General features: G+C 51.6%; 10 protein-coding genes across 10 annotated transcripts; 6 read left to right on the top strand and 4 right to left on the bottom strand.

Moving 5' to 3' along the window:
* Positions 1-146: 146 nt before the first annotated feature.
* On the bottom strand, positions 147-1,522 carry BDV37DRAFT_297462 (TDT family transporter; the record flags this gene model as incomplete). The annotated part of the gene is made up of 5 exons (XM_032090335.1): positions 147-269; positions 321-606; positions 666-962; positions 1,017-1,385; positions 1,437-1,522. The coding sequence occupies 5 exons, from the start codon at positions 1,520-1,522 to the stop codon at positions 147-149; spliced, it is 1,161 nt and encodes a 386-aa protein (XP_031945121.1).
* A 1,038-nt stretch (positions 1,523-2,560) lies between these two features.
* BDV37DRAFT_279586 (major facilitator superfamily domain-containing protein) lies at positions 2,561-4,334 on the bottom strand (the record flags this gene model as incomplete). The annotated part of the gene is made up of 6 exons (XM_032086364.1): positions 2,561-2,684; positions 2,758-3,219; positions 3,282-3,766; positions 3,811-3,939; positions 3,989-4,028; positions 4,096-4,334. 6 exons carry the CDS (start codon positions 4,332-4,334, stop codon positions 2,561-2,563), a joined length of 1,479 nt encoding a protein of 492 aa, XP_031945120.1.
* Positions 4,335-5,284: 950 nt separating this feature from the next.
* BDV37DRAFT_297460 (glutathione S-transferase family protein) lies at positions 5,285-6,222 on the top strand (the record flags this gene model as incomplete). Its single annotated transcript, XM_032090334.1, has 3 exons — positions 5,285-5,525; positions 5,588-5,793; positions 5,850-6,222. The coding sequence occupies exons 1-3, from the start codon at positions 5,395-5,397 to the stop codon at positions 6,218-6,220; spliced, it is 708 nt and encodes a 235-aa protein (XP_031945119.1). The 5' UTR covers positions 5,285-5,394.
* Positions 6,223-7,749: 1,527 nt separating this feature from the next.
* Positions 7,750-9,232, bottom strand: BDV37DRAFT_297456 (TauD/TfdA dioxygenase family protein). Its single transcript, XM_032090333.1, has 4 exons — positions 8,977-9,232; positions 8,597-8,926; positions 8,167-8,541; positions 7,750-8,112 (listed from the first exon to the last, which is right to left on the bottom strand). Exons 1-4 carry the CDS (start codon positions 9,179-9,181, stop codon positions 7,943-7,945), a joined length of 1,080 nt encoding a protein of 359 aa, XP_031945118.1. The 5' UTR covers positions 9,182-9,232; the 3' UTR covers positions 7,750-7,942.
* A 1,121-nt stretch (positions 9,233-10,353) lies between these two features.
* Positions 10,354-11,422, top strand: BDV37DRAFT_279583 (NAD(P)-binding protein; the record flags this gene model as incomplete). The annotated part of the gene is made up of 2 exons (XM_032086363.1): positions 10,354-10,768; positions 10,836-11,422. The coding sequence occupies 2 exons, from the start codon at positions 10,354-10,356 to the stop codon at positions 11,420-11,422; spliced, it is 1,002 nt and encodes a 333-aa protein (XP_031945117.1).
* Positions 11,423-12,482: 1,060 nt separating this feature from the next.
* BDV37DRAFT_268939 (glutathione S-transferase family protein) lies at positions 12,483-13,203 on the top strand (the record flags this gene model as incomplete). Its single annotated transcript, XM_032084267.1, has 2 exons — positions 12,483-12,536; positions 12,592-13,203. The coding sequence occupies 2 exons, from the start codon at positions 12,483-12,485 to the stop codon at positions 13,201-13,203; spliced, it is 666 nt and encodes a 221-aa protein (XP_031945116.1).
* A 707-nt stretch (positions 13,204-13,910) lies between these two features.
* BDV37DRAFT_297453 (flavin-containing monooxygenase) lies at positions 13,911-15,524 on the top strand (the record flags this gene model as incomplete). The annotated part of the gene is made up of 2 exons (XM_032090332.1): positions 13,911-13,913; positions 14,043-15,524. 2 exons carry the CDS (start codon positions 13,911-13,913, stop codon positions 15,522-15,524), a joined length of 1,485 nt encoding a protein of 494 aa, XP_031945115.1.
* A 1,392-nt stretch (positions 15,525-16,916) lies between these two features.
* Positions 16,917-19,960, top strand: anxc4 (annexin ANXC4). The gene is made up of 3 exons (XM_032080200.1): positions 16,917-17,017; positions 17,181-19,372; positions 19,458-19,960. Exons 2-3 carry the CDS (start codon positions 17,225-17,227, stop codon positions 19,767-19,769), a joined length of 2,460 nt encoding a protein of 819 aa, XP_031945114.1. The 5' UTR covers positions 16,917-17,017; positions 17,181-17,224; the 3' UTR covers positions 19,770-19,960.
* Positions 19,961-21,762: 1,802 nt separating this feature from the next.
* On the top strand, positions 21,763-24,599 carry gta1 (glutaminase GtaA; the record flags this gene model as incomplete). Its single annotated transcript, XM_032090331.1, has 8 exons — positions 21,763-21,980; positions 22,058-22,353; positions 22,412-22,854; positions 22,905-23,488; positions 23,540-23,742; positions 23,788-23,931; positions 23,985-24,120; positions 24,167-24,599. The coding sequence occupies 8 exons, from the start codon at positions 21,763-21,765 to the stop codon at positions 24,237-24,239; spliced, it is 2,097 nt and encodes a 698-aa protein (XP_031945113.1). The 3' UTR covers positions 24,240-24,599.
* Positions 24,540-26,399, bottom strand: cps1 (Gly-Xaa carboxypeptidase; the record flags this gene model as incomplete). The annotated part of the gene is made up of 3 exons (XM_032084266.1): positions 24,540-24,598; positions 24,664-26,000; positions 26,065-26,399. 3 exons carry the CDS (start codon positions 26,397-26,399, stop codon positions 24,540-24,542), a joined length of 1,731 nt encoding a protein of 576 aa, XP_031945112.1.
* Positions 26,400-27,410: the final 1,011 nt, after the last annotated feature.

The raw sequence follows: 27,410 nt of genomic DNA, 5'->3' as shown, positions 1-27,410 counted from the left end.
TCAGTACCGAGCGGTGCTCAGCCACGCGAGCTTAGTGAAACCCTGGTCACCTTCTGAACGAGCGGCCTCTGATGCATGCTCTCTATTTGACACAAAGATTGACTGGAGACCTCTCCCCCCACCAATAATCTTCACCAGACTCGACTTTATGCTTTACCTCTTCGGAGATTCTCAAGACAAGGTGCAACGAAAACATCACCTCGAATGATGCCGCGGGAAGTGTAGTAACTAACCAGCAGCCACAGAATCACAACCGCGACGGACAATACCTGACGTTCGTCAGTATGGATCATTGATATGGTGAGGGAGAAGGTGCTCACCGTCCCCAAAACGGAAAAAAAGCGCGACGGCAGCTCCTGGCCGATGCTACAGGTCGAAGTGGTAAAAACTCCCAGCGGGAAGGTCAAGGCCCACCATCCCATGTTGAAAGGGAATTTCCTCGTCTTGACCAGGGTTGCGACTGCAAAGGAGAGCCAAACGACGCCAAACGCCCAGAGTAATATTCCGATCAAAAACCCGACGCTATAGAAGATTTCGCCAGTGGAGGCACTCAGGGTACCCGTCTTTGGAAAGATTGTTTGCGCACTTCTCCCCAGCCTTTGGATACTATGAAGTTTCATCAGAAGAGAAAAGGTGGGTAAAACTCAGTGTCGGGCCACATTTACCCATAACTGCCCTGTCCCAGGGGACCAAGGGGAAGAAACACGCTTACTAGCATTCCTTTTGGTGGAAGCTTGTGAAACATCAGTCGCTGCAAATATATACAGATGACCATCATCGCGAGGGGAACGCCGATTCCCCAAAGGATATAGCTGGCCAGGATGATCCCAAGGGCGAATTGTGCGTCGGGCAGGATATCTGCAACGATGGAGCCGGACGCCGCCGCAACCACACACGAGACAATTGGCAGAAGCCAAGCAGCAGTCATGGAGGACAGATCGAGCCCATTGTTCCTCGCTGTTCTGTGAATTGGCGTTAGCAGAGACGCAAATATAATAAGGGAGAGAGACCAATACAGGAGAAACGGGATTCCGATAGCAACCACGACCGATACCACCGCGTCGAAAACCCACACGCCGCATATAAAATAGGCTGCGCCATCACCCCATGGCGGTACACAGACAAAGCAAAACATATTAATGATGGTGGCAAGCCCCATTGGGAACGTACCGAGGAAGAGTGATTGGACTGGATGAGTGACCATCACCTCGAAAATCTCCGGATACAAGATGTAGCGGAGGAGAGTAATGGCCAGAAAGACAATGAAATATGCCACATTCAAGATAAAAACGATGATGGAGATGTAGTAAAGCCACTGACCATTGTACGGCAGAGTGTTGAGGAGGATCGACACGATTCCTGTTCCCATATTAACAGAGAACCAGCTTGTGTCACAGTTAGTCTCTGACTCTCCAACATTGTCTGCTGCGACTCACGATGGCGTAAAGTTCCGGACGACCTTTCGCCAACCGACATCGTGTTTCGATCTCTCAATAGGTTCTGGGATTTCGGCCGGTGGCATCTCTTTCTGGTCAGTACCCTGTTGGGTTTTGTGAACGACCGAGGCGACCTGGTGCAACATGGGAGGATAGGCTATATTGATCGATAGACCGCGATGGAGGTAAAGTGGGAGGCAGGAGGAAACGAGTTAAAAAGCCTGGGAAGAACGAATCTAGGCTCATGGTCGTACTGGCCGCGGGCTATTCGACAATGTCGGCCGAAAGTAATCTACACAGAGATGTGAAGACAGAGTATGCCGGCAGTGGACGGCACACCCAGTCGCCGAAAACAATGTGCCGGCTCATCCCCACCGAACCAATGGGAACGATGTTCATAACATACCTACCACTAGGGCTTTGGCCAGTGCGTTAAGCTTGATCGGTGTAAGTGCGTCGGCGGATGACACAGTTACTCTGAATGGCTGAGGCAAGAATTACATTGCTTCATTGGGCGCTTATAGGCTATGAGCGAGGACCATGTCAAGATTCAAGTAGGCTAAGGGATCAGGCATCTTGGTCATACCCTAGGTTGATTGCCTCTATAGGCTGTCAATGCTATCTGGGCATGAATGTAACTATGAATTGAATGATCTCCCGAGCATTTTTGTCTTTCCTATGATGATGATGGAAGCTCACAAGCTGCATATCCGTTAGGTTGTTATAATTTCCCTATCTTACCTTTATAACCGGCCTGTGGGACATGGGGCCGCTATTAATCACCTCTCTTGTGCGGTGTGGCTTTACAAAAGAATACTTCATCGTGAATGCACTGCATGGTTGCTTCTGTTACCCGGTTGCTTGATCTTAGGTGCATGCTCACAGAATATCCACAGCCCTCAAACAAGGAAAATATTTGAATATGTAGTTTTATTCATAAACACAGTTAACCTTTTCATCGGAATGCTCTAGCTTCATGTATACCATACATGACTCGGCGACGCCCTTCTTCGAATTGAGCAAAGGCAGGAGTAGATAACTTTCACGGCCATCGCCTCCAGACACCAAGGTGCTTTCATGCCGACAAACAAATATTAGAAAAGCCCACCCTTCGTCTCCTTGTTTCACAGCGTGTATTTGAACCCAGCTAGCTCTTCCAAAACGATACCCCCAGTGGCAGCCTTCCTATTAAGCGCACGCATCCTTAGCATCAAAACGACCGAAATAAGCATAGTGATAACACTGGCCCTGCACCACGATCCCAAGAGTTAGTATCTCAAACGAAAAAAGCATCAAGGATGCTACAGCAGCAAGCACTTACACAATCGACGCTATAATGCCAGGCCGATACGTCGGCGCATCCTGCGAACGAAATACCAAAGACCCGACGATGCCGCCAATGCCACCACCCATGATGAGCAAGGCGTTGCAGAACGAGCGCTTCCATTTCCCGCGGATATTGTTGGCCTGCCAGGCCAGGTTCGTGGGGACATTTGCGTTGCTACCGGAGGTGACAAGAATGGCCCCGAAGTATTGCACCCCGGGGGACGCGACCCAGCCCAGAAGCGCCAGACCGACGGTCGACAGAAGACAGTTGGATAGAACGAGAGGGCCGCGGATGTGGTATCTGTCGCCGGACCAGGCGGTGATGTGCATCCAGATCCCGGCTACGATGTATGGGGGTGTGGATAGTGCTTGTGCGGCGGTTACCCCGAATTTTAGTTTGGATACTAGAATGATAGGTAGGAAAAATGCGATGGAGTAGGAAACGCAGGTTGATAGTCTGTTGAGTAGACAGTTAGTAGTGAAACTGGTCGAGTATGGTATAGAAGGGAAATAACTGACAAAAACATCATAGGGTAGGTAAAGACTTTCCAGTCTTTGGCGGGACGTAGGAAGTCACGAAGGTCAAACTGGATCTGTTCGGCGGCATCTGCTCGGTCAGCATTGATGTGGCGGATGATGAATGCCTCCTCTTTCTCTGTCAAAAACATCCAGCATTTGTGAGAGCCCTGGGGATACTCAACCAGCAATAGCCAGCCGATGATGGCAGCAAGGAAATTGAGGACGCCTTCCATTAAAAAGATGTATCTCCAGCCGGCAAGCCCACTCAATCCATCCATCTGCATGAAGCCACACGCCAGAACTGGTCCGAGGGCAGATACGAGACAGCTTATAAAATAGCTGATTGAGAATCGCTTATGCACGTCGTATCGGGTGTACCAAGCGGATAGCAAAGGAAGGAGTGATGCATACAGACTCGATTCAAAGGCCCCGAGTAAGGCCCGAATAATCATGAGATGCCACCATTCGTCGACGAAGGCCGCGCCCTTTTGCAGTTAGCGACGGAGGAGAAACGTGTCTGCCATCTTACCACCATCAGTACACCCCAGCACAACGTGACACCACTAGAGAAGTGTCTAGGGCTGAGATTTTGTGCAATGGCATTGACGGGCAGCTGCACCAGCACATAAGGTACGAAAAATATCAAAAGCACAAGGGACTGCGGTACTATCAGTATACGGCCACAGAGCGAATAAGACCTACTGTACATATTTCGGGCCGCTCTCCAGACCAAGGTCTTCCGACATTCTGTAGATTCATCCTCGGTCAGTCGATTATATGCTCTAAGGAAGAATAGCAAATAAAGGGTGTATACCCAGCAATGGAAGCTGAGCCAAGATTCGTCCTATCCATAAGACACATGCCCATGAGAAGCCCCAGCCCCGTCACAAGGCGACGGTCGACCTTGTGAATGATCTTCCTCTGTTCTTTCTCTGTAAACTCTTCGACATTTCTGGAATCTGTTGAGGTTGCAGCTCCGTGCTCAGCCTGGGCGCTATCAATATCTTCGATGAATTCATCAACATCCTTAGATTCTTTGTCTCTGGTATGCATGTTTCTCGCGTATAGAAAACGAGGTTGTTATCCGTATCTGTCAGCACCGACACCTACTCGCTTTTGGCTCTACAGGCTCGGAGTTCGTTTAGCAGTAGGAGGCGATGGGAATGATTTCCAGGCCCATGTGCTTTATCAAATGCTACCAATCCAGAGGAAGGGGCGGGGTAATTCCTCAGAAATCTGGGGAAGCTGTCTGGAGGCAGTGGGTCCGTTGGAATCGTCTTAACCTCCATGTATCCCTTAGAGGCGCTTAGGCTGTTCGTAAAGTTGCCGACTACCGAGAATAAACTTGCCCTTGATGAAGTGTCTCCCAATTGTCCACTATGCAAACTGCCCGAATATATCCTCGTCATCCTCTTCCAATTATTCTACGGATATGGTGGACTGTATTGCTGTACTAGTTATCTCTATATCTGATTTCCAGTAGTGAAGACGGGTCACGGAAAGTGATTTTGTACGAGACCAGGGAAGTGTTGGTGTTGGCATACGATATCGATATAGGTGTGAAACAGATCCCATCCCTGATCTTGACCGAGTAGAAGAGATGCCCTCTCGATTTGGCTCACAACAGCAGCCTGGGTTGCTTCCTCAGCCATTGTGCTATGTTTACTTGGAGGGTATACCCATTTTGGGCCCACTTCGCTAAGCTTTCGGCACAGCTGCGCCGACCGAACGGCAGAGCTCGGCACCCAAACCCCGCAAAAATGGGGCATCGTCGCCATCCAGGAAGATAGTTGACCCCCGCATCAACAGCCAGGAACAAATGTAAGAGTCTATGACGAATCACACTTCAAACTTCCCGGGGAAGGATCAGGTTCGGCCTCGGCCTTGGGAATGACATCATTCATGACTGGAGGAGGAAATGTAACTGACCCATTGTTCCCCGAAGATGAAACAGCAAACATGTACTGTACATACAAAGCTCAACGTCACGTCGCGGGCCATATTATCTCTCCTGCTCTCCCTGGTGATGCTTTGTCATACTCTCCACGATAGCTAGCTCATAACCACATCGTGACTCTGCATTTTCTCATCTACAATCAGCACCTCCACCACGATGTCGTCCGACATCACACTATACACCTGGTCCACTGCAAATGGCATCAAGGCGTCCATCACCCTGGAAGAGCTTGGCCTACACTACAAGATTAAACCAATTGATATTGGAGCCGGTGTGCAGAAGGAGGAGTACGGTTGTCCTCGACATCCGCATCTCAGACGCCGTCCTGCTAACGTTGATCAAAACATAGGTGGTTCTTGAAGATTAACCCCAATGGCCGTATCCCGGCACTTACCGACGGCTCACAGCGCGTTTTCGAGAGTGGCTCAATTATGCTGTATCTTGCCGACAAATACGACACGGAACGCAAGATCAGCTATGCACCTGGCACTCCTGAGTACATTGAGCAGGTGTCCTGGCTGATGTTCCAGATCGGTGGCATTGGTCCCATGCAGGGTATGTTGAAAACATGGCAATAGTTTCTCGGGCTTATGTGATTGTCCTTCCGATAGGCCAGGCAAACCATTTCCGACTGGTTGCCAATGTCCGCTCCGACCACGCGATCAAGAGATTCATGGACGAGACCAAGCGTCTTTACTCGGTCCTGGAATCCCGTCTGACGGAAAGCCCCTATCTTGCCGGCTCAAAGTATACCATTGCTGATATCGCCAGCTATACCTGGGTCCGTCGAGGCCCTGCGCTGCTGGAGATTGATCTCTCAGAGTTTCCGGCTGTCAAGAGATGGGTCGATGAGATCGGCAAGCGGGCGGCGGTGCAGAAGGGCGTCGACGTGCCTCATGTGGACCGTACAAATGAGCAAATGGGGGTCTTCCAAAGCGCTCGCGCGAAGATTGATGCCATGGTCAACTCTGATACACATTGAGCGAGAAGGTGTCTAACTAGGAGCACAATTGTTTCATTCATGTATAGGCAACGCTCTGCCTCGTGGACCCTGGTTGTAGAAAGCCTGTTGAATATCCTCATCACATTCTTTCTGTTTACGTTTTTGACTGGCTATCTATAGAATGCACAGATTTCTCCCCTAAATCAAGCAGTCGTTCTGTTCCTCGGATAGACAACGTGTATTAAGTTGGTTTCTGGTCTACACAGTGAGACGTCCAGTCACTAGCTCCTCCCTTGGTACTAGTTACAAGGCCCGCATGTCCCCTCTGTAATAAACCAACTGTATTCAATGAGACACTGCCAACCAAGAAAAATCAAAATAGCATTGACATAGTTGATGTTGTATGCATGCCCGTCAAGAAGATGAGATCTTCCCTAGCGTGCATGGAAGCAGAGAGGGGGATGAGGTCTATATCGCATTAGGGTCATGGGTCACACCGCACGACGTGTTGTGCATGTATGCGGGATGCCACCAGCGTACTCACTTGTTGCTGTCTGGGAGGTCTGAGCTCTTCTGACGCAAGCTTTCGAGCGCCGGCGGGATGAAAGGAATTACTATACCGGAGATGAGGTAGGATATAGCAATAGCGCGAGCCGTGCGACTATGGGGACGCGGCCGATGGGCGAGCTGAGTAGTCATAATGATGGCCGTGTTTTACTTCGACGGAGGTGTGCACGAATATACTCGAAGCTAAGGATTTATACAAACACGCGCCGATCTCCGGCAATGGGGTGCGTACCTTGTGGGGGTCAATACAGTACTAATGTTTGCAGCTGGGGAACACTACGCCGGGAAATCATGGTGATCGGCTGTCGGCACAAACAAAAAGAAGGCAGTCGATGGCTCCTGGACGTCATCGCGGAGTGGCAGTGCAATCCATAGAATCACGGCACGATGCATTCGATCCAAGCTAGACCACAGGAAGAGAGATGTAATAGAATGCGGGGCCCCGCAGTTTTTGTTATTCCTTACTTTTTCGCATACGATCTGTAGCCCTTTATTTCAGAGGAATAGCCCTAATAGAGTGTCGATCGGCTCTTACCCGATTCCTCTGAAACCCAGCCGATCCTGGTTATACCGACCCCTTCTTGTTAGTTTATCTATTCTGATTATAATTTATCACGAAAGTCTATCAGCTCTCGCGCGACCTCATCGGGGTCAATAGGTGACCTGGGGATCTGCTGGGCCGTAAACCCCAAAGTGTGAGTAACTCGCGGTTTAGACGAGTCACACTTGGTTCTGAAGTAAACTCCGTGGGACTTTTGACTACTATACGGGTCTGATATGATTCTTAGGCAAGATTTATTTGGTGAAAAGCCATTTTTCAAAGATACATAGAGCGGGCCAAACTCCGCTACTGTGGCTGTTAGACGGTCTGAGGCATCAGATGGAACGTATAACGTTGCCTAGTGTCTGATATTACGACAGATCACTTGTTGTTTCTTCATATCCAAGATCAAATTTCTACATAGTATCAAGCCTTTGGATATTACAACGGCTCAGGTTACGTACACTACTTTGAATCATAGAAAATAGAAGTCAAGCACAATGGTACTCGGACTCGATGAAAAGAATTGTGCAGAAACGCGGCATGATATGAAACAAAATACCCGTCCATATACTCGTTGCATTTGCCCAAGTAGCCTATCACAGGCCATGATTGGCAATGATGTTGATTGTAGATGACAGGCAGTGCTTGCTTTATTCTCCTTTCTCCAGTGCTTCTTTCTCCAACGCTTCCCGTCTTCCAGTGCTCGCTGGGTCATAAAACGGCACTTCGCCCAGGCTGACAGCGCGGTGACCAGCTCGTGGACCAATATCTTCATAGTCCCAGGTTGCTGCGTGATATGTGGATCGGTTATCCCAGATTGCTATCAAAGATGTCAGCGATCAGTAGCTCGCAACATAAGTACTGGGAGACATACCGAGGTCATTGGGGTTTCCCCAACGGTGGCGCACTTGCAGATCATGATTCTCCATGATCAAATTCACAAACCAGTCGGTGAGATGCTTGCTCTCCTCGTCACTCAGTCCGTTAATCTTCTCCACATGGGTGCCGACAGCGAAGACACTCTTCCATCCTGTCACAGGGTTGGTGCGGATCAGCGGGTGGACCGCACGTAGTTCTTCGCCGACATTCTCAGGAGCACCACGTGGGCCCTTGAAAATCTCAAAGCCGCTATCCTTCGCAAATTGGTTGAATTGAGGCTGCGAAAACGTGACATCCAACCCTTCCAGGAATTTCTGGTACGGTGGTGAGAGGCGGTCATATAGTTCGTATCCGGAAGCCCACAGAGTATCTGGACTTGTGCATGAGCTTGGTAAGATCATCAGAGAAGGAGGATCAATGCTTACCGCCGCCAGTCCTGGGGAGAACGGTCAACCGCAAGATGGTATAGTCGCTCGGAACGGGCTCGAAAGTAATGTCGCTGTGCCACTCCTTTCTGGCGGTTTGGTGGCGGATCACACGGGATTTGTACAGCTTCTTGCCCTCCGTGGAGTTGATCACGCTGATTTCATCGTCCTTGACACTTATCTCCCGGCGGGAGTTGGCAACCGGGTGGATATGGAGTCCGGAGGTCTTCGGCTTTCCCGAGAGCTCACCAAGTCGCTGAGCTAGTTCCTTTTGCATCTTGTCTGTGAGGCCATCCTGCTTGCGGAAGAAGACCACTCCTCGCTGAGAAACTAGAACAAGGTTATTAGTCTCGATTGATCATCCAGAGAAGAGGACCCACTGGTAATAGCAAGATCTCGGAGCAATGCATCGGAGTTTGGAGCACACAGGAAGTCCTTCAGGCTTGCGTTGGGATATTCGCGTCCAATGACTGGCGTGACATCAAATGACTCGAAAGCATCCAGAGCACCGCTGAGTTTCATAGGTACTAGTCTAGGGCCTTTTCCCGAAGAGACTGCGGTCTCGGTGGAGAGAGAGGGAGCCATAATGGTAGAGAGGAATATACTTGTTGTTCAGAGGATTTAGAATCTTGAGCGTCTGTAGTAGCTCTCAAAGCAAAGCAAAAACTCGCAATTTATACCCTATCTCCCCAGATATTCTGGCAGCTCTACCCCGTTCGTTCGGCTCTCTGGCCCTGTTCGACGGTAACCCCGCTTAGATGAATACCTCATGTTGCATATTGCCTCCAGGGCCCACTTTATGAGGTCACTTTATGACGTGGGATAATAATTGTGTATAGTCTATGAATTGGGATTGGGATTCGCAATACACTACGTGTAACATAGGCTCATAAACACCGGCTGTCATTGCCGAAGCCGCGTTCAATGGGATGGCGTGATACCGACGTTTATGGAAGGTGACGATTTAACCTGTCTGCGCTACGAAAGGCATCTCCTTGCATTGGCCATGCCATGTATTAACCGAACGGATCTCTTACGTTTTTACAAGTCAAAGGATATGGTGCAGAACAGGGGATCCTGTCGGAAGTCTAGAACGCCATACGCCTGGACGGCAAGGTGGTGTACATTTTGGTTGAGTTTGATGACTCTCAGATAGCTTAGTAGAACCTCTCTAGACTGGAAAGGGTACTCAGCCCCGAAGAGGAGGGAGTTTGCCTATCACACACCAATGGCGGTCTAAGATGATACGATAATACTCTTGGTAGGGTGAGCTAACACGGTTCACACAGTTGCCGAAGACAACTGGGTCATCGTTATACGATCGGGCGCTCAGGGGCTCGGTACAAGGACTAGGTTAATGAATATTGGGCATATCTGCCTGTCTATATCCAGCCCCGACATCCGACACATACCGAGAGGAAGCATGTCGTCAAAGATCGCGAGTGATTAACTGACCTCAGTCAGCACTCTGCCGAAAGCCGAAGCCGCCGCCGAACAGTGCCGGCTTTTCTAGGGCCAGACGAAAAAAAGTTGGTCAAACGATTGCTTAGCCTAGAGCCTCTATAGATCGAAAAGCCCCGGCAAATTATGAAAGTCTAAACACTATCCTATGTTCAGTATGTGGGGGGAATTTGTCCGACGCCAGGGCTAGGTCTGAACTACACGACGGATGACAAATTCGAAAGCATGAAGTATAAAAGATACCACATAGGACTTTAGTATCTATATTCAACAATAAGGAAGTAACAAGAAGCAAAATGTCTCAGGGATTAATCTTCATAACGGGGGCCTCTGGCTTTATTGGCAGCGCCACTGCCGTGGAAGCCCTAAAGGCTGGATATCGACTACGAGTGTGCCTTCGTAGGCCCTCGCCTCAATTGCAGGCCTTACTGTCAAAGTATGGAAGTCAAGTGGAATTTGTGTTCGTTTCAGATCTTACGGATGAAATGGCGTTCGGCGACAAGCTGGACGGGGTGGACTTTGTGCTCCATCTGGCATCCCCTCTTCCTCATGGCACCGACAAGGAAACTTATTTCACCCCAGCAGTCAAAGGCACTACTGCCTTGCTGAAGGCGGCAAGCAAGGTACCAAGTATCAGGAAGGTCGTCGTTACCTCATCCATGGCTGCTTTGGTGCCATTGACTGGTGTTCCAGAGGGTGGAGTAATCCAAGGTAAACAATATCCTTTTCTTTAATTTCCGGATCGGTATCGTCTTGACACTCTTTTTCTTCTATTTAGAAAACAATGATTGGGATCTATCAGTCGATGAAGATGGAAACTTCGAGGACCCTACGAATCCGGCTGCAACACCCATGACACTCTATATGGCTTCCAAGCTGCTTTCCGACGCGGCAACTTGGGACTTTTGGAAAACAGCTAAGCCGAAGTACGCCTTAGTGACGCTGCATCCAGCATTTGTGTATGGCCGCAATCTGATGCAGACATGTGCCGACGGGGTCAAGAGAGGGTCCAACGGGGCTCTATGGGGATTTATCATGGCAGGCACCCCGACTGGATTTTTGACTGCAGTGCATGTTCAGGATGTCGCCGAAGCGCATATCCGAGCGCTCGATCAGAAAATAGTGGATGGCTCGAAGTATCTGCTGGCTGGGAGAAGTACGACTGTACCCGAAATTGCACGGTTTATTCAAAAGCGCTACCCAGATGCTGGGGCAGTCATCACCGAGGATGCGCCTAGTGTGGTGAGCCCAGTTAATACAGCCAAAGCGGAGAGAGAGCTTGGTATGAAATGGCGCCCATTTGAGGCTATCCTAGAAGATGTTATGGATCAACAGCTTGGGTTTTGCCGAAATGCATCTATCTAGGTGTTGAGCGAGGTGGATACAATTTCACCTGGGTATACGATTAGGTGTTTATGATTTCTTGCAATGTGCTTTTGTATATAGTGTTGAATTTGCAGTGAACTTCGGTATTTTAACCCTGATATTCGCTCCTGTCACCGAGGATAATTCAACCTGTCCTCAGGTAAAAGGTCACTGTTATTAGTAGTCTTTTCGTCAATCAACGAATCATCGCATATTTCTAGTTATGCCCAATCCTATCTATCGCTATACAAACTAACCGATACTCTCTCTGCTTGTTTTGATAGATGTTAATAGAGCGCTCAATCAAATCAAGCATAGTTCAAGGACAAAATCAAATTTGGTCATGGAGTCTTCCGCTTTCGTAAAGAGACTTTGGTCTATGAATAGCGCATCTTACTCTCCTTCTCTCAACGGGTTATGACTATTCCTTGCTGTCCCCACGAAAGGACAGAGTGATAATTCTATTAACTCAACCATCCGATCGACCAAGTTCAGGAATCAACACAGAAATAAGGGAACCATGAAGCTACGAAGCACATAGAATGGATGAATTCTCTTCCACCAGGAATCAGAGTCTCAGAGCATCGCAGGTATAACATTCTTAGAGATATCACAATGAAACCCTTGTGGTCTGTCAAGTGAAACTGCATCAAGGTGCATGTGCAGGAAACCAAACCCCTGATCACACGCTACTCGGTCTAAGATAGTTGCAACAGTATGAAGGAAGCCTAGGACAAACTTTGCAATGCTACTGTAGACCACCAAACTCATTCCACCCGGAAGTAGTTTGACCGTGGCGGCGGGCCTGGCACTCGGTTGATTCGGCTTGCGGGATAGGCTTCAATTAGGGCGCGGGGCTAGCTGCGAATAAGGCCCGGTCAGTTGCTGAGTCGAACTCATGTCGTGATAATTAGAAATCAAGATACCGTCCCCACTTTTGCCGCTCAAGCAGAGCCTATTATAAACCCAAATAGGAAGAGTAGAGACATATATAAACCGTTATCATCGCATGATTATTCGCCCCACGAATACGACCGCTCTCGATATCCTCTCAGACAAAATGGCTCCATTCGGAAAGATCTGGTCCTACATTCCAAGCCCCCGGGTTATGAGAGTGCGTGCGGCCTACTCGCTTGTTCCTGATAACTGCTAATCCATACCCCCAACAGATCCAGGCGGCAGCCAACCTCAACGGCCTGGAGCTCACCTTCCCGGACTTCGTCATGCGCGAGACCAACCGCACGCCTGAATTCCTGGCCAAGTTCCCCTACGGCAAAGTGCCCACTTTCGAGGGCGCCGACGGCACCAACCTGTTCGAGACGGATGCCATTGCGGAGTATGTCGCTCTGAGTGGCCCAGCCGCCGAGCAGTTGATGGGCAGTACTCTTGTCGAGCGCGTCACCATCCGACAGTGGATTTGCTTTTCCCACGGTGAAGTCATGGAGAATGTCATCCAGCTGGCATTGTGGCGGAGGGGGGCCAAGCCCTATGACGAAGCGGTGGAGAACAACGCCCTCGAGCGCCTGGAGCGTTCGCTCGCCTTCCTCGACTCCCACCTGAAGGACCGCACCTGGCTGTGTAGCGAGGACAAGATCACCATGGCTGATATCACCCTCGCCTCCGCGCTGGCTTGGGGCTTCTCCATGGGTATTGATGCCGAGATGCGCTCTAGGTGCCCGGTCACCGTCGCGTGGTACGAGCGCGTTATTGCCGTCGACGGAGTCAAGCAGGCTTTTGGCGAGAAGAAGTTCATTGAGAAGCGCCAGGTTCCGAATAATTAAATAGATTGATAGAGTACATATCTTGTATGTGAATGACACAAGAGACGCAGACGCGCTCATCACAGAATTCTTGCTACTAAAAGACTACAGAAATCATAAGCAAAGAGTACTGAATTGGCGTAGTGTAGATGGCACAGCGGACTCCCCCTTGTGCCATACCCTAGCATCTAATAGAACTGGCTTGCTATGACTGCCAAAGCCCTAGTCTACATTGCCGTATAACCCGTTGGGCCCTCTAACGAGACAACGATCTCAGTCAGCCGGGCACCAAAACGACATATTGCTAACAAATTGTGCAAGGTGAATATCAATTAATTTTATTACCCAATGCCACTATATTCTATGCATTATGCACCTTGCTATCTAGCTAGAGGATTAGATGCGGAGGCCGAAATCTAGTCTAGGTTTAGAGAACCGACGACTGCCGAGCAGTACCGACCGGCTACCCCAAGACCCCGGTTTGTAGTGCTATGTATCTCATTGATCTAGATCGGTTGCGAAACCATTAGCTCCTCTTTGATTTGGGTGATGCCGAGTTGTTCTGAGGATGTGGAGACTCCATCGGCTGCATATGGAGGGCGGCAAAAGAATGGACTGAAGTCATACAACTAGGCACGCTCGACTCGGCATAGTATAGCATATCTCCGGCATTTCAGACGAGGATGAATCGATCTACCCCATGAAAGAGGTCACACGGGCCTGGCACTATGGCGTATGCATCGTGAGTTGAGGCCGAGGTGTATGAGCTCTTTTTAAGAAACGTTGTGCCCCGAATCTAATGCTCATCATACTTCTACTCTCCAACTCATTTTAACATGAACAGCCACACATCGGTACAGCCAGAGTTGTGCTTTGACGTGATTATCGTTGGCGCAGGCATCTCCGGCATCAACGCTGCCTATCGCATCCAAGAGCAGTTGCCCAACTTCAGCTATGCGATCTTGGAAGCGCGCGAGGACCTGGGTGGTACCTGGGACCTGTTCCGCTACCCCGGCATTCGCTCAGACTCAGACCTATTTACCTTCGGCTTCGCGTTCAATCCCTGGAACCACAACAACCCCATTGCAGAAGGCTCCGCGATCAAGGAATACATGCACACCACTGCCGAGAAGTACGGTATCGACAAGCATATCCTGTTCCGGCACCATGTGTCCTCAGCGGACTGGTGCACCACCAACAACACCTGGTCGCTGGCCGTGGACGCGGATGGTGTACCCCAGACCATAACTGCGCGCTTCGTGATTTTCGGTACCGGCTACTACGACTACAAGCAGCCGCTGCAGGCCAAGATCCCCGGTCTGGATAACTTCCAGGGCCAAGTTGTGCACCCGCAATTCTGGCCCGAGGACCTCGACTACAAGAACAAGAAGGTTGTAATCATCGGTAGTGGCGCTACCGCAATCACGCTTCTCCCTAATATGGCCGATGAGGCGGCGCATATCACGATGCTCCAGCGTAGTCCGACCTATGTGTACTCAGTCCCCAACCACAAAGCCAACAGCAGACTATCATACCTCCTACCATCGGGCATTTATCACGGATTACAACGAGCTATCTGGATCCTGAGGCAGCGTATGTTCTTCCTCTTCTGCCAGCGCTTCCCCTCCTTGGCGACCTGGATCCTCAAGCGCGGCTTGGAAAAGGAACTCCCCGGTCATATCTCCTACGACCCTCATTTCAAGCCGCATTACAAGCCCTGGGACCAGCGAATGTGTGTCTGTCCGAATGGCGACTTCTTTGCTTGCCTGCGCAGTGGAAAGGCAGACGTCCGCACCGACACCATCAAGACCGTCACGAAGACGGGTATCGCCCTCAATGGGGGCACGACGCTGGACGCGGACATCATCGTCACAGCCACCGGGCTAAAGCTGCAGATCGGCGGCGGCATCACGCTCAGTGTTGACCGGCAGAAGATCGACATCGGTTCCAAGTACCTGTGGAACGGCGTGATGTTGCAGGACCTTCCCAACGCGGCCTTCGTGATCGGATATACCAACGCTTCGTGGACCCTGGGTGCCGATGCCATCGCGCAGTGCATCACCCGCATTCTCCAGATGCTCGAGGCGCGCAAGCTCGTCGCTGCTGTCCCGCGTGTCAAGGCTCAAGATGCGCAGCACTTCCAAGACCGCCCCCTGCTGCAACTCAAGTCAACCTATGTTCATGCCGGTGCCCGTGCTCTGCCTCGCGCGGCAGACCGCGGTCCCTGGCAGCCGCGCGATCACTATGGTAAGGATATTCACTTCGCCCGGAAGGGGAACCTGAATGAGGGGCTCGAGTTTGTGCCGGGCTCCAGTCTGCGCTTGCGAGAAAAGCTAAGTTGAGTTTTGCGTCTGTGAAATTGAAGCGATGATGTCTGCTACCGTCCTTATGAAAATGCTTGAATCCTAGTGCGAGGAGTCCTTGTTGTAGTAGTTAGTATACATCCATTCAGTCCGAGGATATTAAATGCCCACTCTTAGAAATACTAGGTTGTCTGGTCATATCACATTTCGGTACGGTATCATAGCATAGAGCGACTGGTCAGGTCGTGTAGTATGTGGCCAATGGATGTAGTGGTCCAGGCCGGCGGGTGGTTGCTGTTTGAGGTCGCATCAACAGATACTGACAATGTTGAACCGTTCAAGCATCGCCAGTCGATCGGCCAGTCAGCTGATATGGCTTTGTCGAGAGTTTACGGAGTAGACTATATCCATTTGGGAGAAAGTCACGAGAACTACATCACTTTGCCTACCTAAGTGTCATTCCGGGGGGTTCATAGATATGTCCTTCCACAACTAGGTGCCGATATCTTCCGCTACCGTCTTCTATATCTCTTCTGGTGGAACCAACCGTATATTTCTGCTTGTCCATTCTTTCTGATATGACAGAAAATTGTGGATGCTGTCCCCTGACGACTACCCATTCGTGATCCGAAGTGATATAATATTCCTAAATTATCTCGCTATAACTTTAAAGCAAGATTCAATTATGTTTGAGTTTATCTTACCTTTGAGTATCTAAAAGAATCTAGTATACTATGTAGAGTTTCTTAACCATATTATTCGTGCTGTGGGTTACCCCAATAATATATATCATATAGCTACTGATAAATATATATTTATAACTATTTGCGAAGCGTCCATGAATTGGTCAGTATAACCAGATCCGCAGCTAAAGTGAATCGTAAACGATCACCTTCTTTGGCTTTGTCGTTATATCAGGATATCATCTTTGATGTTGTGGATTTATGGAGGACCGTGGACATTGTATGGACTCGACAAAGTAAGATTGCAGAATGGATCTGCCCGTCGGTCGCTCCGAGGACCAATGACACACGGGAACCTCGCGGCAACTCCGGGAATCGCAGAACGGCTGATTGGAAGTGGGGAAGGTTTCGTCCGAGTACGAGAACTGACTACTAAGGTACTACTACTAGTGACTCTCACTTGGTCTGTCATTCGTGAGATGGAACCGCCCGTCAGCTTCAGCAGATGCAGGAGCTCTGTGCGGCTCCAAGGGCGGTCGGCCTTGATTCGTTCCTGTCCAGGACGGCGATTCGACAGCTCGTCTACAACTGAATGGCCATGAGGTGCATCTTCCTTGCTTTTTCTTTTCCCTTTTCCTTTCCCTTGTTCCCGTCACGTTCGAGGAGACACACCATGAAACCCGTCGATTGCCATCTCACCTGAACTGCGATACGAACCCCCGATGATCCCTACTGAACTAGTCACGGTAGCTCAGTTTCTGTCCATCAGCCTCGGCCACAACAAACTAAACTCAAAGGTAGTGGAGTGTGCCTGGTGACGGGCGCTTCGATCGCGCTCTCCTCATTTCTGTGTGATTTCCCTCTTCCATTGCGCACACAGTATCCCGCGGGGAACGATCCATCTCTCCCCGTGATTCTACTCTCGCTAGTCTGGATTTCTCCCGGTGTTTCTGACATCGTGCTGGCCCCTACCGGTCGCAAAGCACTAATTTTAAGCTTGATCTCGCTTTAGGTTGGTCCCTTGCCGCGATCGCTGGTCCCTGTCGCTTGTCATCCATGTCTCTCCAGCCCGACGACCCACGGTCGCGTGGCCGTTCCAGATCGCGACAGCGCTCCAGTTCGCGCGCGTCGGCCCTGGGGAATCCGTATCTATCTTCCGAACCGGCAGACGAATACCTGCGAGCGCGATCAAGGAGCCGTGGTTACCGCACCAGCGCCAGCCATCTGCCCTCGGGCTCCGATGTGAGCCACTATACTTATCTACGCGACCACAACGACCCCGCGCGGTCCCCCAACGTTCGCCCAGTTCGCTACGATGCTCCCCCGGATGATATCTACTCGGATTCGGACGACGAGGGACTGGCCTATGGCGATATTCCTGGGGAACTCGAGCGCAACTACTATGGGTACATGGCTACTCCCCGAACCTCGTCCTCTCAGGTCAACGGTGCAATGATGTCGGGCGCGCTGAATGGAGACAGGCGCGCCGGAAAGGAGCCCACCTCCGGACGCTCCAGCGAGGAAGCGCTAGGTGGTCATCCCAGCTACGCGAAAACGGGCGCGTTCAAATATGCAACGCCCGGCCAATACCTTCATGCGCAACCAGACTGGGCGCCGATCCCAGAGTGTGAGCGCCCAGGGTTCGTCCCACCGTCGTCGCAAGCCGACGAGCAATACATGCCGGGTGCGTTTCCGCAGCCGGCGACAACTGCCGCGCCGTCGTTTCCGATGCCTCAGTACGCGAACCTCGAAGCACAGTCAAACCCGTATCCATCCTGGGGCGGTCGTCCCGTCTCGATGTCAGGCGCTCATGCGTACGCCCCCACGGTCAGTTCGCCGACCCATAAACGCGCCGTATCAAGCGACACCACGGCGCAGACCCCGTACGCCAACCCGCCTACTTTCCAGTACGCGCAAGTCGATCCGAAAGTTCAATATACCTCGAAGGGCGCCTCCAAGCAGCCGGTGTCGTATACTGCGGCACCCCAGTACGCGAAACCGGGCGACACAGACAGGGGTCAACCGTCGCAATACGCAAACATCAAATACTCCGCCAACCCGCAGTTCTCCAAGACCCCCACCAGCCGCCCGGACAGCGGACAGCAGTATGTCGAAATCGCGCCCGGCGACCGGAAGGGCACGCGCCAGAAGAGTCATTCCGTCTCCTCGGGCAACAATCTGTCGGTCGCAGGCCCTGACCCCGGCCTCCGACCAGCGAGCCCGATGCTGGAGCCGTACAAGGGGACGTACCAGAGCATCTCCCCGATGCCGTCTCCGATCGTCATCCCCTCCAAGCGGGATGAAGACGTGTCGGACCTAGAGCCCCTCGATGGCGGCTCCGACTCCAGCGGGCTACGAAAGCATCGGAGGAAGAAATCCAAGGACGAGAGGGAGCTGAAGGAGCCAAAAAGTGATCGCTCCAAGCGCGAGAGGAGTCGGGTCCGCCCAGAGCGACCTGGTTCGCAAGAACAAGCCGTGATGCTGATCGAACCCAGCACACCGCGCAAGAAAGTGTCATTCTACGACCCCGAACCCGATGCCATGGCCATGCAGGATGCCTTGTCGCATACCCGCAGCATCGATAGCAAAACCCTCATCCGTGTGCTGCCCCATTTGACCAGCGAGGAGATCCTGGACCTCCGGTCGGAGTACAAGAAGCATGTGAAATTGCACGGCAAAAGCGTCAACCTGGCCAAGCATATTCGTCTGAAGCTGGGCAACAGTACCTTTGGTAAGGTGTGCTATGCGACTGCGTTGGGCCGGTGGGAATCCGAAGCGTTCTGGGCCAACTGTTACTACCAGTCGAGTACCTCCCGACGCGAGCTGCTGATTGAGTCGCTGTTTGGCCGGAGTAACAGTGAAATCCGTGCGATCAAAGAATGCTTCCGTGACTCACGGTACCTTGATAGCCTGGAGAAATGCATGAAGGCCGAACTGAAGGCCGACAAATTCCGAACCGCCGTGTTGATGGCTCTCGAGGCCACACGGCAGAGTGAACGGGAGCCCCTCGATGGCGAGTTAATCGAACGAGACGTCCAAGAGCTGCACAAGGCGTTGGTGTCGCGGCATGGAGGCGAAACCGCGATGATCTATATCATTGTGCGCCGGAGCGACTCTCACTTGCGAGAGGTGCTCCGCTTGTATGAGCGGATCTACGGCCGGAATTTCGCCCGCGCTATGATTTCCAAGTCGCAGAATCTTGTGGTATGTAACCTGCGTGATCCCCCTGGTGGTTCTTTTCTTTTATCTTGCCCTTGTTATAGGATCATGGTTAACTCGATGGAAACAGGGCGAAACCCTTGCGCATATACTCAACGGAGTGATCAACCGACCCATGCGCGACGCGCTCCTGCTCCACCAGGCGCTGCGCGAATCGCGGACGGGCAAGGAGCGATCGGAATTGTTGATTTCCCGACTGGTCCGATTGCACTGGGAACCGCGCCATCTGGAGCAGGTGAAAAGCGAATTCCGTCGGAGATACGGAGAGCGACTGGAAGAGGCAATCGCCGAGGAGGTGTTGACCACCAGCAGCGGCGATGACTGGGGCGAGTTCTGTATTGGCTTGGCGCGCAGTTCCAAGGCGCTGTCGAAAATAGGCTAACGAGTCTGATTATGACTTTGACGAGCTTACGGATTTTGTGCTGATGATTCAATGACAATTCTTTTTGGTTATGGTTACGCATGCGCTGTATAGAACGAAGGGCTAAGCCGCCAGGAAGGGGGGGAAAAAACAATAAAAAAAAAAGGGGAAAGGGGAAGAAAAGCAACCAGGGCGAATGTGACATGAGTTGTGTTATGAGGAAAATTTAATGGTCCTATAATAGTCGTCTGGATGTTACATGTTGATGGAAGTTTTTGTGGCCTTGTTGCCCGGCCCCATTGAAATCTGCAGTTCGCCATTTTCATCCGCGCAATGTTTTATATGGTCGCGTTCGAAACTGCCAGGCAGCCATGATAGGAATAAACGTATCTACTATTCCGTATGTATCTATACATTTCATTGATCGGCAAAATGGCGATTGAGCCCCTTACCGAAAATCACCCAAGAGATGCCCAAAGCGCAGTGACCTCGAGTTGTTGGATAACTATGTTACTAGGCTGCCTACCCAGAATCAAGCGGTCAGGGACTTTGACTACCATCGCAGCCAAGGCAAGAAGATCATAGATCCATGTCGATACCGAGCCCAATCGTATATACTTATTTGCACTTAAGAGATGTCTGTCTGGGAAGCGACTCTGACGTGGAGCCACTCGCGGGACGTCAAACGGGGCCTCAACGTTGGTTCCTGCGGCAGAGATGATGGATCAGGTGGGGCGGAACCAGAGATGCTTGTGTTCTTTCCCCCTCCGTTTCCATTTAGTGTATGAGTTTGATTGGGAGTACTAAACCTGCAGGGAAAAGGAGGTCACGGTCACACTGCAGGTTCGATAGACTCCTAGCCACCTGATAGCATCACAATAGTCGGTCACACGGGACCGACTACTACTACTTTGGAGGCAGCGTAGTATACCCAAGTCTCTTGCGAATGGTAATAGATGGTGTAGATGTGATGTTATCATGTAGAAATGCCTTGATATTCGCTGATCAGACGGCAAGAGCGACCCCACTGCCAAGCATGGGCTGCATCGCAGCTCGATGTATCACTTTCCTGTTTAGGGCACGGCAGCATCACTGACGGGCCGCTGCCTCAGGCCGGGATTGTTTTTGTTTCTTTTGTCATTTCGACTCCTCCTTGAATTCTAGATCTCTCGACCGCATCCTGGTTGATGGAGTCTCTCGTTCGGCTACCGGAATAGATCTATTCTTAGTCCCTCGTTGCAATCTGGATCATCCTCATGTCTCTCTCTCGCCGTATTATTATTGCGCAATCATCTTGACCCGAGTATAAGATGGCTGTGATGCTCTCTTACTCGCGCACCGAGGTAATGAATGTCATATGCATTCCCCCTCAGAGCACTGCCGAAAAAACTAACTCGGACTACCCCATAGTCACCATCCACTAGCGCGTCTGGGGCCTCTCCTTGTTTTCTCAGGTGGATCTGGCAGCCAGCACTATCATGGTTTAGTGTGGGCTTGTCTTCGTGAGATCACCTGCAGGCTCGAAGTGTATTGGCCGAGGACTGGTCGAGTCTGAAGCGGCTAAGGATAAGGTACATATGCCCACTCCGTCAACCCTTGCTTGTTAATCTCCGATCTTGTCTTCCGTCCAATGGTCGGGCTCCTCCTGGAATTCCGTGTTTCTTTCACCTGTCGGGCAGATGGATCGAAGCCGCATGAGTTGCTCCCCACAGAGCCTGGCAGGTCAGGCGATGTTGGGGGAGTCTCCATCATGCGCGCCCCCATTCCGCACTCCGTTTCTAGACCCTCACGCAGCAGGCTAAATTTGCATAGTTGATCGAGTCCTCCCCTGAATTGTCTGCCCTGCCCCTCTGGTATGCAGGCCCGACCCACTATATAAGTGTGCCTGGCATTCCTTCAGCATTCTTCAGGTTCACATTCTCGGCGGCACGCTGAAGGGCGGATCTCGATTCTGCTCTTTCATTCTTCAAAACAATCAGAAATTATTACGTACATAAAGGAGGATGTTCCCTGCATGCCTCGTTCGATACGGATCATAATGCATTTCCTCTCGTTTTGTCTGTCGGTGGCCTCCCTGCTGTCTTCCGTAGGAGCTGCGTCGACCTTTTCCCCTGCGAGGCCACCCGCCCTGCCCTTGGCTGTCAAGTCGCCGTACTTGAGCACATGGTTGTCTGCGGGCACGGATGGTGGTAATGGAGGGTACTTGGCCGGCCAATGGCCTACTTTTTGGTTGTGAGTAGCCCCGAGCTGTAGATATTCATGACGTCCATCTTCAGGGTACTTTGACTGAACCACGTTCCTGGTGGCAGCGGCCAAGTCAATGGCTGGGCGGGCCAGATCCGGGTTGATAATTCGACCTACACATGGATGGGGGGTATCCCGAACACGCCCACGGTGAACCAGACTTCCTTCGAGTACACCTCAACTTCGAGTGTGTTCACGATGCGTGTGGGGGATATGGTGGAGATGAAAGTGAAATTCCTCTCCCCGATCACACCAGATGATCTCCGGAGACAGTCACTGGTGTTCTCCTATCTGGACGTAGATGTCGAATCGATCGACGGCAAAGCGCATGATGTACAGGTGTACGCAGACATTTCGGCAGGTAAGCAAGAGAATACCCCGTCTGGAGCCGTGCAACGATCCGTCTAACCGGGCCTTAGAGTGGGTGTCTGGAGACCGAAACGCCATTGCGCAGTGGGACTATGGTGTCACCGATGGTGGCGTTGCCTATCACAAGGTTTACCGCCAGACGCAGCTGCTTTTCTCTGAGAATACTGAGCAAGCAGAATGGGGCGAGTGGTACTGGGCCACAGACAACGGAGACGGTCTGACCTACCAGGCCGGACCGGATGTGGATGTGCGAGGAGCATTCGCACAGAACGGAAAGTTGGCCAACGCCGACGATAAAAACTACCGTGCCATTTCGACCAATTGGCCCGTCTTTGCTTTTTCGCGTGACCTTGGCTCGGTGACGACGTCTGCTGGCACGTTATTTTCCATTGGCCTTGCGCAGGACAGTGCCATCCAGTACAGTGGTAAACCTGAAGGAACCACCGTGATGCCTTCACTCTGGAAGAGCTACTTCAGCACTGCGACTGCTGCGGTGAGTGATTTCTTCGTTGGACTTAGAGTATACTCTGACAGTCTCTGTAGCTGGAGTTCTTCCATCATGATTATGCTACTGCAGCTACGCTATCGAAGGATCTCGATGACCGGGTATCCAAGGATTCCATTGCTGCCGCTGGCCAGGACTACCTGACCATCACCTCACTTACGGTCCGTCAGGTCTTTGCTGCAGTGCAATTGTGCGGGACGGCCGAGGACCCCTACATCTTCATGAAGGAGATCTCCTCCAATGGCAACATGAACACTGTAGACGTCATCTTTCCCGCTCACCCGATCTTTTTGTACACGAATCCCGAGCTTCTCAAACTGCTCCTGAAGCCAATCTATGAGATCCAAGAGAACGGAAAGTACCCCCACACATACGCCATGCACGATATTGGAACCCACTACCCGAATGCCACCGGCCATCCTGACGGCAACGATGAGAAAATGCCCCTCGAGGAGTGTGGAAACATGGTTATCATGGCCCTGGCCTACGCCCAGAAGGCTAAAGATAACGACTATCTCTCACAGCACTATTCCATCCTCCAAAAATGGACGACGTACCTCGTGGATGATGCTATTTACCCGGCGGACCAGATCTCCACAGATGATTTTGCCGGCTCTTTAGCGTAGGTGATGTACATGCACGAAATAAGTGTCGATGCTGATAGTATGCACAGGAACCAGACCAACCTGGCGTTGAAGGGAATTATTGGAATCCAGGCAATGGCCGTGATCAGCAATACGACTGGCCACCCGGATGATGCGTCGAACCACTCCAGCATTGCCACGGACTACATCACGAGGTGGCAGACATTAGGCGTGGCGCAGAATGCCAATCCTCCGCACACGACGCTGTCGTACGGGGCTAACGAGACTCATGGTCAGTTCGCTGCCAGGGTACATTTACAATACTAACTTTCTTCAGGGCTTCTGTACAATCTGTACGCTGACCGTGAACTGGGCTTGAACTTGGTTCCTCAGTCGGTCTATGACATGCAAAATACTTTCTATCCGACTGTGAAGGAGAAGTACGGAACACCGCTTGATACTCGGCATGTGTACACGAAGGGTAAGCTCGATGTTTTTTTTAAGTTCCAACCCATGAATACTGACGGGTTTCAGCGGATTGGGAGTTGTTCACAGCCGCGGTGGCGTCGGAGAGCGTCCGAGACATGTTCCACAATGCGCTTGCGACCTGGATCAACGAGACCCCGACCAACCGTGCCTTTACGGATCTTTATGATACCCAAACTGGAAAGTAAGTGTTGGTCGACCGGCTGCTTGGGCTTTGCTGACCAATATAGTTATCCGGCGGGCATTACGTTCATTGCGCGGCCCGTCATGGGTGGCGCCTTTGCATTGTTACTTCTCGACTAGGGTTCATTCACTGTATATTGATTCTGTTCGCTTCTGCGCGAGTGGAGATACTCGCTTACTTTGTGATAATTTATTGTTACTAAGCCATTGAACCAGACTGTGACTGTTCATAGCGCATTGCATTATAGCATTGTTATGTGTCTGCAATCAACAGTGTTACTGTATATGATCTCCGGAACAGAGTGGGTGTAGTTCACAGATGCTCCGAGGACTGTCTGGTTTCAACGCTGCTTCTATCTTAGCATATGTAGAGGTCGGGTATGTATTCCGCCGTGCTCCTACTAGTAGTCATCGCCTCTATCACAGATCGTACGTAGACTCAGCCGAGCCACCCCATGCATCAAACTCGCGGATAAGATCTAACCAGGTCAGCAACCATACTCTTCACAAACCCGACCAACAAGAGAGAAGGGAAACGACATACCATAATACAAAGCCATCGCCTCCAAATGCACATCAATGGCCAACCTCTCATCGACGGTATGAATATTCAGCGCACCGCCTGCGCGCGACGGACTCCAGCGATAGATATTCCTCGACAGATTCCAATAGAACCTCGTATCCGTATTGCCCGTCATGATATCGCCACTAACAACGACGGTCTTCCCCTTCAGACTGGGCACCGACTCAAACACGGATCTGGTCACCCCAGCGAACCGCGTCCAAACGGCATCCGTGCCCGTGCCCGTCGGACTGACCGGCGCCGGCGACAACACCTTGCTCAGCGTCGAAATCGTCAGATGGTTCACCTTCCCTTCCTCTCCCTGCTTATCCTCCGGGAACGCCGCCAACGTCAGATTCAACCTCTCGACAATCGGCGCGATCAGCCGCACCGCCCGATCCATGACCTCTTCCGGCGTCTGATGCAACGCCACCCGGTAATTCACCACCGCTTTAACATGCTCCGGCAGGGCATTGGTCTTCACCCCGCCGTGGAACAGATCGGCCGCCTGCGACGTCTGCAGGATGTACCGGAATTGGGGCCCGCGCGAGCGGGCCAGCTTCTCGGCCGTGGAGACGTGGTCCCTGGACTGCAGCGCATCGGCCAGCCAGGGCTCGACGCTGGAGGGTGAGTGGCGCACCTGGCATTCGAGCTTCTTGCGCGACGGGTGGGAGTCGTCCAGCCGGGGCGTGAACAGCTCGTTGTTCTCGAGTGTGTAGATGATCTCGGAGAGGATGCCGATACCCGTGTGTGCTGGCGGGACGGAACTGTGGCCGCCCGGCACGGACAGCGTCAGGACGAGGTCTACGCTGCCTTTCTCAGACACGCCGGGGAGGGCGTAGACCACTCCGTCATCGTCTTCCTTCTCACCGTTTGCATCAGAAGCAAGGGAAGAAAGAGAAGAAAGAGTCTCCAGCCCCATTCCCCCCTCGTCCAACACAAACTCCACCCCGTCCTTCCCATACACCCCCTCCAGGTACTCTGCAATCGCCCCCGCGCCCAGAAACCCGTGCGACTCCTCGTCGAACCCGAACGCCAGGAGCACCGTCCGATTCGGCGTCCAGTCCTGGGACACCAGATCCTCGACGACCGAGAGCAGCCCGATCAGCACGTTCTTGCAGTCGCTGGCCCCGCGGCCCCACAGCCAGGTGCCGTCGTAGTAGCCCTCGAACGGTGGGTGCGTCCAGTCGCTGGCATCGTTGATTGGGACGACGTCTTGGTGCGCGGTGAAGAGGATGGGTTTGAGCGTTGGGTCGCGGCCGGGGAGGGTGTAGACGAGGCCGAGGCGGTTTATGTGCGATAGGGTGGCTTTTTTGTGACTGTATTTATATTATTAATTGGTTGTTTGTTGGGTGGGATTGTGTAGGGTGAGATGGGACATACACCAGGGGAAAAAGCTCCTTCAACAGATCCTGGAACTCGACGAACGGCGCGAACCCCTCGTCATACGGATCTTTCAGGTAATCCGTCACCGTGGTGGGCACTTGCACGGCTCTGGAGAGACGATTCGCCTGCTGGGCGCGAATAGAGTCGTCTTCGACGAATCTAAGCGCGGGGTGGAGACCATCCTCCGGCGGCGAGATCTTGGGAGCTAGTGGGCAGATCTCATCGGACCAGGGATTGAGGACTTGCTGGGAGGGCCCGAATGGCAGTGGGATGCTGAGGGCTGTTACGGTCGGTGATAGCAGGGCTATCCAAGGCAGGGCTTTGGGGTGCATTTTGGGGGCGGTTTTATTCCATATATTGTGGTCTAGACAAATGTGCTCATATATAGTTGGGGTGTATGTACGGGAGTGACAAGAGAAATGGGGTTCTAGGGATATATATCGGAGCTGAACGTTGTCGCCATTTCTTTGTCCGATGGCAGCGTTATCACGGCGGTCGATTGATTGATCGATTGACTCCGCTTCTTTCTCCGCTTCGAGGTGCAGGACCTCGGATAATTGTCGCTTCTCAATGGTGCAATCGCCGATAGAGCGGATTCGCCCGCTTTAGTCGGATTTCGTTTTGCCTGACTCGGAAGGTCGATACTGTCTTGACAGAAGCTTGGTAGATGGCAATTGGAGATGGTCTTTTCTTCTTATCTTTATCTTTATCGTGGTCACCCATCTTCGTGGGAGCCAGGCTTTGGACACACGACCGCGTCAGAGGTGTTTGAGATCAGGGTCTTGGCTTGTTTTACCTGCGAACGCTTTTGTTTCCTTTCCTGGACAGGAGGTCGCGTTCGCGTCAGAAGGGATCTGGCTATATGAGGTGATTTATCCAGTGTTTCTGGCATGTATCAAATTTTTAAGTCTGTATCATCATGGATGTCCATGGACTTGGCCACAGAGGAGGGGTAGCGAGAGGGGTGCATGGCCGTCATTCTAGAAGCACGCAGTCTCCGGTACCTAAGTTAGTCAGGTATGCTTGCTGTAGGTTATTAATATCTTCTGGCCAAGGGATAACTGCGCTCGTGGTCTGCTGAACATGACATCCCTTTATTCTTCGAGGGGGCTGATTTGGAATTGGTGGGTGCCAGACCCTATAAATGTGTGGGTGGAGTCTCCTGGACGTGTCGATTCAGTGTTTCTCGTTCGGGTGGCAGGAGGATGAGACAGGATATTTATGGACTTGGGGCGCATGCAAGTATTTGCAATTCTCCATGAAGTCGATCTCGATGTCTGTCAGTAGTTCAAGCTGATGTTATTCCGTAGGACAAGGGTTGCGGTGGTCAGGTGCCGACCGAT

This window comes from Aspergillus pseudonomiae (assembly GCF_009193645.1).
Source record: "Aspergillus pseudonomiae strain CBS 119388 unplaced genomic scaffold BDV37scaffold_9, whole genome shotgun sequence".
In the NCBI taxonomy this organism is placed as follows: domain Eukaryota; kingdom Fungi; phylum Ascomycota; class Eurotiomycetes; order Eurotiales; family Aspergillaceae; genus Aspergillus; species Aspergillus pseudonomiae.
Note: the sequence above shows the minus strand (reverse complement) of the source record. Positions and strands in the feature narration are given on the sequence as shown.